The 17,147-nt window shown below is 31.3% G+C and overlaps 1 protein-coding gene across 1 annotated transcript in view; it reads right to left on the bottom strand.

Moving 5' to 3' along the window:
- Window positions 1–381: 381 nt before the first annotated feature.
- The window catches only part of LOC107453136 (telokin), a 56,618-nt gene continuing 39,852 nt past the window's right edge, over window positions 382–17,147 (bottom strand). Inside the window, exons 3-5 of the mRNA XM_043052858.2 lie at window positions 5,002–5,158; window positions 3,061–3,202; window positions 382–688 (exon numbers count right to left, since the gene is read on the bottom strand). Of these exons, the coding sequence (XP_042908792.1) occupies window positions 555–688; window positions 3,061–3,202; window positions 5,002–5,158 (433 nt within the window). The 3' untranslated portion in view covers window positions 382–554. The remainder of the gene's footprint in view (window positions 689–3,060; window positions 3,203–5,001; window positions 5,159–17,147) is intronic.

Here is a 17,147-nt window from a genome sequence, read left to right on the forward strand (position 1 = left end):
ATATTACGTCCTCAGGTAACGCCTCCTATAGCTGAAAGCCTCCACACGGTTTTTTTTATAGGTAGTCCGATCGGACAAATGTGAAAGTAAACCAGTTTACGAAAGAGCTGTTTAGTAAAATCTATTAAAAACTAGGAAATGGTAGCAAATATATGTTTAAAAATTTGTTTAATTTATGAATATGATTGGTTTGTCTTATTTACTTGCCAACCACTACATTTTCAAATATATATGAAAAATATCTATCGATTACTTTTACAATAGGACATGGGTTCACTTTTTAAAGAGGCTTTATGATGCAGGAAGTGATGCCTTAGGTCACGAATGCCAACCTATCAAAAGTCACTTATAAATTGAATCGAGTTAGCATATCCTATACACTAGTAAATTGATGTTCAATAATCGTAGTGACGTTCCACCTATAAATATCATTAAATAGCTCTACACTAAAATTAATTCTAACTCTCATAATAACTCCCGACATAACTCTACAAATTTCAAGAAAAATACTTTTAAATAAATTATTGAATACTAATTTCCATTCTGTTGTCAACTTACCATTGTAGTGTAGGTTTAGGATCGGCTGTGAGATTGCATTCGAATATGATACTCTTAAAATCTGGACTTTGTTTGATAAGTGGTTTTCCTGTAAATGTTGGTTTCCCTTCTTCCTCCTCATCTTCATCAGCTAGTTTTAAGAAAGAACAATTGACACTTTATATCGACGATATTACTCAACATTCAATTTTTCATCGTTAAATAAGAATTCCGAAAAACCAATTATTTAAAATGCCTTTTTAGAAAATTATGTAAAAAGGAATTAAATATCAATATATTTATATCGATATATATATGCATAGATATAAATTTATATCGATATATATTTATTGTAATGCCACAATAGGCATTGCATATTTCCTAGCTTTTAAAATTTCTTTTATTTCCTAAACTTTTTAATCAAGATGTTATTAAATGAAATCAATTATTAAATGTTTATTAAAATTTACAAGAAAAGAAATATTATATAAAGAAATATTACAAACGAATAAAATATTTTGTTCTTTTCTTATCGATCCATGTAATGGATAACTTTTTATTCCAATACTAATGTAGACTCCTTAATTCACTGTCGCGCCTGACGAAAACAAAAATCTATTAATTTTCTTACAAATATGTTTCAGCAGTTACATGGTTGTTATACTAATTATCACAGAGTCTTGTTGGCGATTCGTGATCACCAAAGTATTTTCAAACCTAATATTGATTATAAGAAAGTTGACTTTATTTTTTACTATAGTATCTAATAAATGAATTACCAACCTCGGATCTCTTCCCATGCTCCTAACTGTCCATTGGGAACGATTCATTCATTTTCAATTTCCAATTTTTGGAGACTTGGGGTGCCCTTTCGGACATCCCAGTCCCAACCGTTTAATACAAATCTTAATTGTCCTTCTCTACGTAAGAGAATGTTTTTCTTGATCCCTTTAAGGGTTTTTTCTTTAATTTCATATTTTGAATGGTGGCCATTTTCAATACTTCATAAATGAATTTTTCATAAACGATATTATTCATTTCTCTGAGATAATTATCGTTATATTACATCCAAATTAAGGTGTTTTTGTAACGGCCAAAAGTCAAGCATGATGCCTGAACTATCAGTAATTAATTTAAAATGGTCACCGCCACTACATTTATATTGATATACATGATCAATTATTTTTATTTCTCTATGAAGAAGCAGACAATACCTCTCATTCTCTATGTTCACATTTTCAGTACAAGTCTCAAAACGTAAGAGAAAAATGAATAGTATTTCGGATTCGCCTATTGACAACGTCTATTTCCGAAAAGTTAACTTCCATTTTCCCCTTAATATCACTCCAATACGCCTCAATCTTAAGATTTCTGAAATATTTTCAATTTCTGCAGTGAAAAGTGCAGGACAGAAAAATTCCTAAATTCCCATTGAAATGTAAGCAAGCTTAAAATACCAAGCATAGAAAATACCAAGTATGGGGGAAAATTGCAGTAGTGATTCCTTGAACAATAAATGACCCCTTTAACTTCGAGTCACTTTTTTAAAGTAAAAAAGAAAGAATCCCAAAACATGCGTGATGAAGTGTCTAAAGAAAAGGAGTAATAAAATGAATTTCTTAAAAACTACGTTTTTCAAGAAGGTTAAAAAGAGGAAAATGGTTCTATTTTATATCCTTTGTAAATTAAATACCCGAATTAAATTTACGCGATGTGGAAATTTTACTCTGCCACAGTTTTGGCAAATCTTTTTTTTTCTCCACTCCCATATCTTCCAAATTTTTACTGAGGGCAAGTTATGCTGAAGCCATAGAAATGGAGGGGAAGAAGTGTGGAGAGGTGGGAAATCACGTAACCTTGAAGCGGCTATTCAGTTCACAAAGATTGTATCCAGAACCAAGAAAAAATCTTTGGGGGTGTCGAATCGAGAATGAGTGGGGTGATAAGAGTTTTTCAATATATTATAGAGCCTAACGTTTTCATTTAAAACTGAAAGCATAAAATTACATTTCGTAGTTTTTGATTAACATTTTTATTTAATTTATTAGCCCTTTTTTTTACTTTTGTGTCTGTGTGTGCTTTTAAGAAACAACTTTAACATATATTGATACCAAGCATAGAATTTCAGATGAAATTTGAGCAGCTAGCTAATCGAAAAGAATACAAAATAGTAATTGTGGATAAATTCTATTTGTAGCGATCTAAAAATGGTTGAAAATTGTATTTTCATCAGGCACTGATCTCCAATGGAGGTTTGAGTATCCTAGCTAGACGGAAAGTAAGAGATATTTTCACTGTCGATACATTTATTCTGGTGATACTATAGCAAACAAAATTCTACTTTTAGTTGTCAGGAAAGGATTAAAACTAGCTTAGTCATCATGTTTTGCAGCTGTAGTAGGGTTTTAAGAGATCCGAGTGAATCGAAGAGTATTCGACATATTATTGGTAACATTCTATCATCCCAAACACGAAAACGAGCTGTGAAAAAAGAAGCGATAAATAAGTAAGTAATAAACTCACTATCGAAGTTGAGGTTGATGGTCGCGCTGCTTTCTCCCAAATTGTTCTTCGCCGTGACTTTGTACTTTCCCCCATCTTCCTCATCAACATCTTCGATGACTAAAGCACAGTGGTAAGAATTTCCTTTCCTTTCACATTTAATCTACGGGAGAAAACACGTGATCAAATTTAAGTATGTTTTCAATAAATTTATCAACCTGCTCCTGCTTTAAAAAAAAAAAAATCTCAAAAGTCACAAAAAGGTCCATGCTTATTTATTCATTTATTTTTGTTTTCCTTTAAAGAGTCAAACATTGGATGGAACAGTCGAATTCAAATGAATGTGCCGAAATCATACTTCAAGCAAAGTCGAATTCAAATTTAACAGTCAAAATTAGATTTAAAGCAATTGGAAAATGCCTTTTTCATGCATTTACTCGCATACTGCCTTAAAACGGACTAATATTCTGCCAAATGAGGATTTAACATCCGTGAATGACAGAAATCAAGAGAATGTCGACTTTCACCGGTGAATGTCAATAATCGCATAGTCGCTTTGGTGATTGTATGAAATCTTTCTTATAGTCAATTGGATATTCATTTATTCGTTGATGTTAATATATTTATTCGATATATTAATACTTGTTGAGGATAGATTAGGAGAAACATCAGTGTAGGGAATATCGGGCAGTGGCACTTAAAAGTATATATTTTTCGAATATTTACCAAAGCGACTATGTGATTGTCAACATTCACCTAGAGATGCCAGCAACGTCCGATTTCGGTCATTCACAGTAACAAATGCAATTCTAATTCTTAAATCCCTGAATTGTTGGGAGACTTGCATAAGTAAAACTCACCCTGCCCCACACTGTTTATGTTTGTTTGCTTAGAATTGCATTTGATTGTTTTCATGGAATTTCACAGAATTATTTCCTTAATCGCAGCTCCAAATAACCGACCACAATTCTCTGTCATCTTCGATAAGGCGCGTTCGATTGCGCAATTTCTATTTACAAAATTACCCCGGTATTTCTTATTATTCTAAATTGCAAAACAACCTTAACTGGAATGCACACTCATAGTTTGAATGATGCAATAGTTCACAAGCTGTAAGTAATAGCGATTCCTCGCAATGCAATCGCGGTTACAACTCTAACTACTATGAGTTGTGCGTATCTATGATTACTAGAATTTATGATGACATTTCATCTTGCTTACTCTTGAAAATCATTGATATAACTTTAAATCAATTACATTTTGCTTTTTTCACATATTTCCAGAAACTGACGACTCATTGGACACTAACTGGAATAGTATAATTGTGAGTTAGTTGACATAAAACATCCATCGCAGTACATACATGTATCATGAACCGAATCAGATGTATCATGAATCAAATATATAGTCCCTGGGCAAATTATTAGACGCATTATAAGATTCTATGTGAAATCTGTAAATATGAGGTGATACTACACAGCTTTAATGTTTTTATGATAGACTGAAACCGGCTTGTACTTGTTTATGTTCTTGTATCCATTGGTTAACATTGTAATGCAATACGTTAAAAATAAATACAAACAAGAATTATACAAAAAAAATCTCCTGAATAAAACCCCATTACATGTAAGTTTAAATATAAAAGTATTGTATATAAACTCGTGCAAAATATTCAATTATTTAAACAATACAAAGAGCGTCAAACAATTCGGTCTCATTATTATAATATACTAATGTAATACCTGATAAATAAATATTCTATATATATATATAATATATCGTCTAATTTAATCCATTGATACACGAACGTAAGCAAGTGGAAACAATCTCGTAAAAGCTGTACAAGACTATCACCTGATAATACAGATATTACATAGAATCTTATAGAACGTCTAATAACTTGGCCAGGTATTGTATATATAATGTATTATTATTTCTTTTCTGAAATAAAAAAAATGTTACTTGGAATCTATCTTTGCTTTCGACAGGTTTATCGTCTCTAAACCAGGAGATCGTCGGTACGGGATTGGCGGCTATGACACATTCGAAATAAAGACGATCTTCATCCTCCTCCTGTCGAATGGCAGGTTTCTTCTCGAACACGGGGGCCTTTTGATCCCTGAAATTAGAAAAATACACAATAAGTTATTTTTTTCAATGGCCAAATTTTAATCAATCAATATATACATTTCATCACAACTGAAGTGAAACATTTCATTATGTAAGCAACATTCAGTTCAGTTGAAATAAAAGATACAGTGAAACTTCAAGGGAAGACCACCTCAATGTAACGACCACCTCTATTTACGACCACTTTTGGGAGGCATGGAATTTATTCCATAGACTTCGTGTAGAAGATAAATTTTGGGAGAAACCATAGAAACCTCTCCCAGCTACCCTGAAAACATTTGTACCAAATGCGGAAAAGGTCAAATAAGGAAACAAGAGGAAATATCAAAACAAAAAATTTAACGAAACAAATAAGTAGGTTCAAATGTATTCTAAATATTTGCGTGAGGCTCTTATTTAAAGAGTTCTTTTTGACGATACAGTCTCATGCCCTAAAGACGATGATTTACTTCTAGAGTTTAAAGTTAAATTAGATTTGAAAAAAATTATTTAAAAAAAACAACAACAAAACAAGCATCTCAAACAAACGTCTTCTCTCTGATACCCGATTGACACTCGTCATTCACTGTAAAAAAATTAATGGTAATATCTAACAGCCTTTTTTTCTTCTTTTTTGTTATTTTTGACATGAATTCAAGCTCAAACTAAACATCTCAAACCAGATAAATACATTTTCTCACAGCAATGGATAAATAGTTCTTTTTTAAAGCAAATGAAATAAAGAGAATTAATGAGAAACACTTAAAATTGCAAGAAAATTTGAACAAATTAAAATTGCGAAATTTCCCTTGGCCCTTTAACATAGAACCATTTCAGCACGTTAAATAAACCTTCTTGTACGTCGAATTTTGAATTATTAATTCAAACACAGCATCTTATCCTCTAAAAAAATTGTGAGATAAGATAAAATTTAAATAATTAGATTTGAATTTTGCAAAAATTTTGAAAGGATGAAATGTGAAAATAGTTCTAAAATAGTCCTAATTAAAATGACGAGAAGTGAAATTTAACAGCGTTATTATTTAAATGTTTTCTAAACGTCTTTTTAAGTCACAAAATGAAACTATCATTACGCAGAATTTACCTTAAAAAAAAATTGTACAGTATCTTTCGTACAGTTAAATAAATTATTTAATATTTTTTTTGATAATAAATTAGTTACTGAAAACTTATAAAAATTTAAATCATAATTGCAATAATTTTTGAAGTCAAATAATTATTAAATACTTTTTTTGATTCGTGGTAATTTATGTAAAAAAGAATTCACTGCCGTTCCAAAAACTCTTTCACGCTCTAATGACTCAAAAACAATTAAGTAGAACCAATTTTGCACACTTCTAAAAAAATTATTAAAAAACATTCTGATGTAAAATGCTGCCGTATGTTATTTTATTCACAATTTGAAGGTTATTATTTTAACTATTCAAAAATATTCATTGTAGGAAGAAACTGTTCTAATTTTTTTTTCTTTCTTTTTTTTTGCAACTACGTACTTTTAAGGGTACACTGGACATTGAAAATGAAAATGTCCTTCAAAAATCTATTATTTAGGTATCTGAGATACTAAAAAAATTACACTTTACTAGTAAACCGTGTTTAAATCAGGATTTCTCTTCCCGAGTTATAAAGTGATAAATTAGTAAAGGTCCATACATCAATATTCTCGCTAAGTTGCTTTTGCTCGTAATGGAATTTTCTAACGCTCTCACAACTTCAAAAATTTCCTAGCGCACCAGTTTTTGTTTCTTTGTCATTAAAAAAAATATAGATGCTTGTGTAGAGAGTAGAAATCGACCTTACCAACCTTCGTCAATCAAAAGTTTCCTCAATCGAGTTAGCATGTCTTATATACTAGTGAACTGATTTTTAATAATTGTAGTGGTAGTTATGCCACAATACTCCCTCACCAGAATTCTATCAGGAATAAAATTTGATGCTTGGATATCACCAGTCGCCGTATTAAGTTCACCAAATTACGCGCTCTTGTGAGGAGAGCTGTATTAGGTCCACCGAGTTTTGAGCATTGGTCACGAGAGCTGTCCGGTTACGTGTGTGGTCTGTCCTGTAATGTTATCAGTTGTCGCGTGTATGCAGAACTCTGCTTTGTGTAAATAAGACTGAGAAGCAACAGCGCGAGAAGGACAATGACGCAGTCACAAATAGCAAGTATTCAAAGTCTTATATAGAATCACAAATATCTTATCACAAATAGTAAGTCTTAGTCAAAAATAGTTCTACTTCCGCAGATCACCTATGTGGGACCAAAAGTTTGAAACGAGTTAGCATACTAGCAAATTGATATTTAATAATTGCTGTGGTAATTACACCACAATTGCCCTCATTGTATTTTCTTTTATTCTATATGCATTTGATTAACTCAATATCTTAATTTAATTTTTTAATAATTCAAAAAACATAATTGAAGAGGGTTTTTTGAAGAAAGTTTTGGTGACAAAATAAAAATTGAATGTCCAGTTGCGCCATATTTGTATACGTTTACCATAACAACTTAAATTTACTTAAATGCTTTTAAACAACGTATTTAAGTAAAAAAAAATATTAAGTAAAATTAATATTCGTTTGCACGGAACTTTTTAACTACCCACAATTAAACATCAAACATTTTCCTTTAGCCTTAAAAATAATTATTTAAAAAAAAAATCGCACAAAGACTCTTATTAATGCTACGAATATTCTATTAAAATTTGAAAATGATCGAGTAAAAATTGTACTTTTTTGTTTTGACCATCCTGCACCTCCTTAAAGTATCACTTTGTTCAAATTTTGATTTACTTTTGGAGCAATAATACGTTTTTTCGGATCTTTTATAAAGGGAGTATAAATTACTTTTAATTTAAATGCATTGTTGCGAGCAATAACACGCGAGATAATGATATTATAACATTCCAGCTATAACGATTAAGGAGTGATTTTCTATATTAATAAAAAAGATTTTTAACAAATATTTAAAAAATAATATATTTTTAAAAAAAAAAAAAACTATGAGGTAAAGCCACCTGTTCGCTGCCGCTCATCAAGCCTGATGATTGCATCACAATAATTGTTGTTTCTTGGCAGAAAAATTCGAATTCTTAGTGATCGCACGTTGAGGCTTCGGCATCTCAGTCTCAACAATTGAATTTTTATCTTAAAAGAAATTCTTGATGATTGAATGATTCTCTTGATCTTTTTGAGGCAATATTTTTGTTTATTTCATTATTTCTAAGTATAGCCATATTCACTAAATAATGAATCAAATTTTTCTATACGATTTCATTTATTCTTCTGGGATAAATATACCTTCTACATGACAAGCTCAGATGTATCTCACAGGGACAAAAAATTATACTTTTATTCTACAAAGAAACTACATCTACTATACAGCAAAGAATTTGGACTAAACTGCTTTGAAATTTATCTATTAGGCATTCAGAAAAATAAGATCACTGCTGGAGCAACAGCTGTTCCATCAAAACAATTTGGGTTTTTTAATGTTAGCTCATCATAAATCAGTCCGAATTCCTACTCTGGGATGATGGTGGTCCATGATCATTCCAACATTCGATTTCTGAGAAACTATGATGGAAATTTCTAATGGTTCAACAACAAACCATCAAAGCAAGTTGCTATTCTTATGTTGGACCATCATAAATCCGTCCGAATACCTACATTGGGTGATGGTTACTTATGTTGGTTACCATCAAAAATATAATATTTCATGGATAAAATTATTGATGGTTATGATCAGGATCAGTGGGTCCATCGATGGAAAACCATCAAAAATTTTGACATGAGTACGCTTGAATTAGTATGAATGTATCACCTGATTAAAAACTTCATTCTCTTAAGAAATATATAAATAGAAAATTACATTCGACGTGTTTAAAATGCATCAAAAATAGGCATTCAATTTCAAGACTTGCTAGACGTGAATGAATCGAAACAAAAGTGCTTTAAAATTAAAAGTTGCGAACGAAAAAGGGGAAAAGATAAGGTTGTTGTTGTTGTCGTTGGCCATTAAAGCATAGTGGGGGGGGGGTGATTGTTCTTGTTTTCCAGTGGCGTCATCTATGGCCGAGAATTCGACTTCTGCCACACCCATACGTCATACCCATTTATATGGTGGACCCATTCCTGCAACCATTCATTCATCCACAGATGGTTATTTTAACCAGAACCGGAGAATGATTAGTCTTCAATTCAGTACCCACAGAAATATAATTTGTTATGGAAACATGGAGGACGTTGTGACCCGACAGACCAGCCATCATTTATTACAGGGAGAGTCTTCGACCGACTGGATTCGAACTCCCGTTTTCACGGACGTGAGTCCAACGCCCTGCCAACCAAACTACCACGGCACAAAAAAATAGGTGAAAACAAAAGTAGAAAAACCAGAGGAGACGAAGGGGAGAAGGATGAAAAACAGAGCCACGGTGGTCAAGAGGGGAGCAAATCAGCGTAAAACGCATTTCCAAGTGTTATGGAGAGGCGATGAGAAACCTATGTCATTAACAGGGAAATCAGCATGCATATGAATAAAACAAGATTCCAGGGTATCAATACGAGCTGATGCGACTAGGGTGGAAATAGTTTAGCAGTGTCGAAATTGAATTTTTGTAAAAATTGCTAACATCTTCCATAATACCAAAACGGAAGAGAGTTTTTAATGAGGTAATGTCTTTCCGTTTCAGTCTCTTTGAAATTATTTATTTAATATTGTTGTGTATTTATTTCTCGCTGTCTAAATAATCAAGTTACAACCATCAGACAATCTACGCATTAATTGATGGAATAAATCACTTCAAAAATTATGACACAAGGAATCATATGGTTTAAAATATTGAGGAAATTAACCTAATGTCGTTTTGAATATCTGAAGAATATAATCAATAAATTGGTTGAAAGCTTGAGAGAACTTGAACGACATGAGAACTGTTACATAACCTAGTCAGCTGTTGAAAACTCTCGATTTCACTGTTTAATCTTGTTAATGTTCAGATTAGTTGAATTATGTTCATATTAACGACTTCCGAGCTTTAGCTGTAACATATCAAGGCTAGAGAGAAGGGCTGGTTCAATGTATGCTCATGATTCCACACCCCATGACGTCACGCAGCACAGATCTCAAAAATCAGAAATCGAGGATATGAAAACTTTGCTGCTTATACTTCAGTAAGAAATGAGTTGAATGTTCGACACTTTTCTGATAATAGCTGTCAAACTTTACACTGCTAACAAATTATTTCTGTTCTAAAAATATTGTATTCAAAAACATTTTAAAGTTCGAAAAATATCTCAATGGTTGTCGTCCTCGTTTTCTTATCATCTTCTAATTTTAGTTCTTAACGTTTACTGCTAAATAAATGAAAGCATACAAGAACACTTTTATAGTAACAGATTGTCCGATAATATAGTATGTAGCTATAAAAGTCTCCTTATTTCATTAATTGGGATGCCTAATTTTAATATATTTTCTTATTTATAATTGTAATAGCAATTTTGCGTATATATTATCACTAGAAAACAAAAATCTTAAATGCTAATGACTAAAAAAATAATCTTTGAGCATAGAATAATGGAAATATTACACTTGCTCATAAATATTTAAAATTGAGGCGTTATAATTAAAACGCATAAATATTTTGAATTACATTAATAAATATCTTATTAAGTTGGAAGTATTTTTAAGCATTAATAACTTATTTTTTAAGTTCAGGATTTTCTTTTCTATGACCTCGTACATTTTTTTCTTCTTTTCTGTTTAAAGTTACGCGACGGTATCGATTTCAATGGCGAAATTAAAAGTTCTTAAAAGTCTAAACAAAAAAAACATGAAACATAATGATTTTATTCACAGCAGGATAAATTCTTCCAGTACATTTTATAATTAAGCAAAGACTAAATGCTGGAAATCGCAGTTATTTTGCACTTAAGAGATTGCTAACATCAAAAGTAATAACGAGGAAAACAAAGCTTCTGGCTTATAAAACTATAATCAGACCAACCTTTATCTATGGATCAGAGACATGGACTCCAACCCAGAAACAAGAAAAAATACTGATTACCTGTGAAAGAAAAATTCTTAGAACTATTTTTGGACCTGTCAAAGAGGGTGATGTGTGGAGAAGGCGATACAATTTTGAAATTGCAAGACTATTTAAATGAATAGATATAATCAATTATGTAAAAGCAAAGAGAATTCAAAGGCTAGGACACCTTGAGAGAATGGAGGCACTAAGAAGATATTCAAGGGGCTGTGCCAGGGCCAAAGGAAAAAAGGAAGGCCGGCCAAGAGATGGTTAGACGAGGTGGAGAAGATCTTAAGACTCTAAAAGTCCGAAACTGGAAACAAAGAGCTGGAGACCGGGGACTTTTGAGAAAAATTGTTAGTGAGGTCATGGTCCAACATGGACTATAATTCCAGGTAGTTTGTTAGTTAATACATTTTATAATTTATTTGATATCTTTATATTTTCTGAAATAAAATACGGAAAATTGCGTTTTTTTTTATTTTGTGTTTTATAATAATTCTTGCCGGTTGCTATCGCGCAAGCAGATATTTGACTACTACTATTAAATTTTTGCAATCCGAAGAAAATCACCTCAAAATAAATTTAAAAAAAATATTTTAATACATTCATTGTTTTCAATAAGTTTAAGAGAGATACTAGTTACAAGTTAAACAATTTATTTCTATGTAATACGAAAAGCTTCGCCGCCGTGACGTTACTGACTGAAATCAGAAGCTCGGAGCGGCACCAGTCTCTTCAAAGGAGTGTCCTAGCCTTTCTATTCTCTTTTTAGCCCTGGTAACATACACACGAATACACCTGTTCTTAATGTACTTGTACGTGTAATGAATAAACTCATATCTGTATTTTTGTTGTAAAGAGTTGTCAAGCAATTTGCAAAAGCACCCTGCTATAGCGTTAAATAAAAAAGTTTCACTTCAAAAAAAAAGGAATANATACTGATTACCTGTGAAAGAAAAATTCTTAGAACTATTTTTGGACCTGTCAAAGAGGGTGATGTGTGGAGAAGGCGATACAATTTTGAAATTGCAAGACTATTTAAAGGAAAAGATATAATCAATTATGTAAAAGCAAAGAGAATTCAATGGCTAGGACACCTTGAGAGAATGGAGGCATTAAGAAGATATTCAAGGGGCAGTGCCAGGGCCAAAGGAAAAGAGGAAGGCCGGCCAAGAGATGGTTAGACGAGGTGGAAAAAGACCTTAAGACTCTAAAAGTCCGAAACTGGAAACAAAGAGCTAGCGACCGGGGACTTTTGAGAAAAATTGTTAGTGAGGCCATGGTCCAACATGGACTGTAATGCCAGGGAGTTGGTTAGTTAGTACATTTTATAATTTATTTGATATCACCTTTATATTTTCTGAAATAAAATATGGAAAATTGCGTTTTTTTATTTTGTGTTTTATAATAATTCTTGCCGGTTGCTATCGCGCAAGCAGATATTTGACTACTACTATTAAATTTTTGCAATCCGAAGAAAATCACCTCAAAATAAATTTTTTAAAAAATATTGAAAACAATGAATGTATTAAAATAAGTTTAAGAGAGAAACTAGTTACATGCGAAACAATTTATTTTTAATGCGAGAAGTTGATGCTTCGCCGCCGTGACATCACTGACTGAAAACAGAAGCTCGGAACGGCACGAGTTTCTTCAAAGGAGTGTCCTAGCAATTCTATTCTCTTTTTAGCCCTGGTGACATACACACGAATACACCTGTTCTTAATGTACTTGTACATGTACTAGTAATGAATAAACTCATATTTGTCTTTTTGTTGTAAAGAGTTGTCAAGCAATTTGCAAAAGCACCCTGCTATAGCGTTAAATAAAAAAGTTTCACCTTAAAAAAAAAGGAATATAAATTTTTAAAAGTGGACAGATTCTTTAAACGTGTTCACCGCAATGAAGTGAGGAAAGAGACTATTAAGAAAATGGAAAGCGCAATTCCAGTGAATATTTAAAGAGATGAGCAACTGAATATTTGAAGGAATGAGTGTACCTTTTCAAAATAGATTCTTTCCCTCCCGACTGCTTTTAGATTTGCAACTCAGCATTCACTCGGTAATTCGGCACAACAGAAAAACCACCTCTCCACGCATTTCAAAGAGAGAGAGAAATAAAGAAGTCCACTTTCAAAACTTACATTGTATGTTAAATTCATCATACTTCTTTACTATCGTTTGTTTATAAGAAGCCCTTTTGTTTCGCGATTTTTGATTAACATTTTCATTTTTTTCTTTTAACAATTCATTGATTAACAAATAATATAAAAGTAATATAAAAAAGCAATTTAAAGTCAATACCTACCTAGGTCAACAAGGAAAATTTTTATTTTAGTTACTTTTTATTAAAGAATTACAATTTAGTTACAATAATTACAATGGAAAATTTGAACCAGATATAGGGGGAGCAATTGAAAAAAAAAAATAGCTATTATTTTACTGCATAAAAGGACACAAAAAACTTAAAAAGCATCCTATTTTTGGAGAAAAAAAATATTTAATATAAAAAATGAAGAAAAATTGTTTTAGTCATTTAGTAATATTTTTATCAACGAAAGTATTAAGGTTATTTCAGTATACTCTCGATATCTCAAAAACCTTGGTATGCCAAAAAAATATTTTCCCCATGTCGAAGGGTTTTTTCACAAAACCTTGCTATGATGAATTTTTTCGAGTCAGAAAAATAATTTTTTCGGAAAAATCGCAATGTAAATTTATCATAATCCAATTCTTTTCGAATTATTTTCATTAAAAACAAAATTATAATTATTTATTTAGATTTACATAGTTACTCTTATGTTTCTCGACTATTTTTTAATAGTATTTTTCTACTTTTTAGAACATATTTAGTTCTGATATCTCGACATTTTTTTAGCGTCCCTTCAACTTTTGACATATTGAGAGTATTTCTACGTAACCTTCACGAGTCGTAATGTGTTCTTAAATGTAAATGTTTTAAACAATTTTGAAAGTTCGGAATGCTCCGTAATAACTAAGTTGGATTTTTCGGAATGACTTCTTTTAACAATGTTCTTTAAGCAATTTTGTTTATTTCTTTACTTACTTATTTGTATTTTCACTTATTAATTTATTTTTATAATTATTTACATATTTATTTATTGCCCATTGACAAAATGGGTCTTGGTTTAGATTTGATGGCGTCCACACACTTTTCAACTGTGTTCAAGAGTAATAGTAAACAGTGCGCATGCGTGGCTATGGCGACCGCTGCTGTTTTTATTTTTGTTTTTATTAGCAGGCATTTTTAATGTATTTACGTAATAATAATTTACAGTAATAATAATCTATATTATATAAAACGCTAATAAGTACGTATGTATGTATCAATAAAACCGATTATATCTTTTCTCGCGCTGGCAACAGTTTTCATTTTTAATTGATTGGATTCGGCGCGCAAAAGCACGTAGTGAGCATCCAGATAACAATAACCAGAGTGAGCATTATCAGGTTGTTCAATTCAGATTCATGCACTAAAAACATGACAATATTTAATTTAAACTCAATTAGGAATTAATTAATTAATTGAAGTGAGAATGCTTTAAAAGGCCGCTGTTGAATTGATATTTTTCTACTGGGAGCTACCTAAACGTCTAAAAAACGTTTAAGTGTTTGTATTGAATGCATTGAATTTTTTTATATTTCGCGTTTATTTATGCATTGAATTTTCACGCTTTAAAATGCAGAATATTAGTGAAGCAATATTTGATAATTTATTTTGCTAATATGTTTCTTATTTAGCTAATGTTTTGATTTTTTCACCATGTACAATCTAAATAGCTAATATACTTTTTTAAAAGCCAATAAGAACATTGGTAGAATTCTTCTACATAAGTACAATACTATGTCTTTGATGATAAAATACTATGTCTTTGATGATAATATATTATGTCTTTGTGCTAGAACATTGTGTTCATTGGCGAGCGAGCGCAGCGAGCCATGGTTCACGGCGTGAACCACATAGGATTGCGTAGCAATTCTCGGGGGTTGGCGAGCGTCAGCGAGCAGGGGGCGGAGCCTCCTAGTTTATATTATTTTTATTATTAACGACGCTTGACGGTTACTGTCTTAACGGTGATTTCAATATAAATATGAATACTGAAGAAGGAAATGTATTTTGTGACCTCTTGAAACACGTACATAAGGCAGGATTTGAAATCCAATCAAACGACAAACATCAAATGGAGACCCATGATTTGAAATGTTTAACGGAGTCCATCCAGAAAAGAAAAATCATTTGACCCATGGGGAACCAGTGATCGTAGTATGGCGATCAAAACTTTTATTAATATATTTTATTTATTTATATACTTTATTTATTGACTTATTTATTATATTATTCATTTATTTAAATATTCATTTATTTATGTACTTATTTTTTTGGTTTTTAAGGAGATGAATCATCACCATACTTTTTGGTGTACTGTATTATTAAGGTTAGATCATGAAAATTTATTTCTAATATGTAATAATTCGTAATCGGGGCGTCCGCATATTCAGTCTGCGTACAGTACATTGTTACATTAACTCAGTGTTTTCATCGCAGAGAAAAAATGGGTGAGAATTTCTCACCCTTTCTCAAAAACAGGGTGAGATTTCAAAAAGTTAAGTGAGATTTCTAAAAATTAAAAAACAAAAACGTAAAGAGACATGAAAAAAATCATTTCTTTAATTATAATACATTTTTAATATCTTCTAATTTTTAAAGCATTGAATATTTTTGCTGCATCATCATATGGAAAATGTTCTATATCTACTTTTTCATCAGCTATTCTCATTAGGTTGCTCAAATGCGTATTTGTTTCGTTTTGATCGTTTCTACCCACATTTGTTTCATTTTAATTTGTCCGTTTCGGAGTAGAAGATATTGCCTTTACAAGGTATTTGTCCATCTTGCATTAATGCGCAAAGAATTTGAACGTCTTACATGAAGAAACCTTACCTACAGTAAACACATGGTTGCAGAGAAATGCGTTCTGAGAGAGGTTCGAAGGGATGGTGTTCTGTAGTTCTTAAAGATTCTGAACAATACTGGTAAACAGGGAAGCTAGATAATGGGACAGATGTTGAAAATAATGAAAGATCCAGGAAGAAAAGTGAAACGGATTTCATTCTAATTGGCGAAATGAGAAATTTTTTTCAAAATGCGAGAAATTCGCGAATTTTGAAATTGGTTTATAGAATGCGCGAATTTCTGGCGGTAATCATTTTTTAATGCGAAAAAAGAAAAAAATATTCGAGATTCTCGCGCTGTAGTGGAAACAATGCCTCGTCTATGATTTGCCGTTTATCACTTATTTATAATTCGGAACAATAATTTCAATCTACTTCTAGAGAGATACTTTGGAATAACATTCTGTCTCCAACATTGTCCCTGAAAAAAGTTACGCAAATTAAAAACAAATTTCGCGCTTATTGATACCTACTCATTTGTTAAAACTACTTTTTTCAAATGATTTATTTTTATTTAACTTAATAATAATAAACCAAATTGAATTTTAAAATTTAAAAAATCCTATACCTTTTATTAAAACAAAGGTTAAAAGGAAAAAACTCCAAAAATTGTATAAAAATATCTGTAAAATTCAAAATAGACATTTTTGACTTTTTTTATTCACATAAAGCGTAAAAATTAAAAATAGTATTAGGATGGTATCGAAATGTCTACTACGCTCTTAACTATGAAAACCAAACTACTTTTCATATTTTAAGTATCAAAAATCCTCAAGGAAAAAAAGTACGTCTATAAGTAATTGTTTTCGATTTGTATGTTTAATTTAGTTATCATCTTCCTTAATAAATTATTATATATAAAGGTGTGAATTTCATATCATATAGATCGCTTCTAACTATTTGTTATCACGATTGAAAGGTATCCTGAATGTCTCATGAATGTTTCCTGGATGTTTTTGTGCTGACTTAC

The sequence above is a fragment of the Parasteatoda tepidariorum genome, chromosome 9, assembly GCF_043381705.1.
Source record: "Parasteatoda tepidariorum isolate YZ-2023 chromosome 9, CAS_Ptep_4.0, whole genome shotgun sequence".
Lineage (NCBI taxonomy): Eukaryota > Metazoa > Arthropoda > Arachnida > Araneae > Theridiidae > Parasteatoda > Parasteatoda tepidariorum.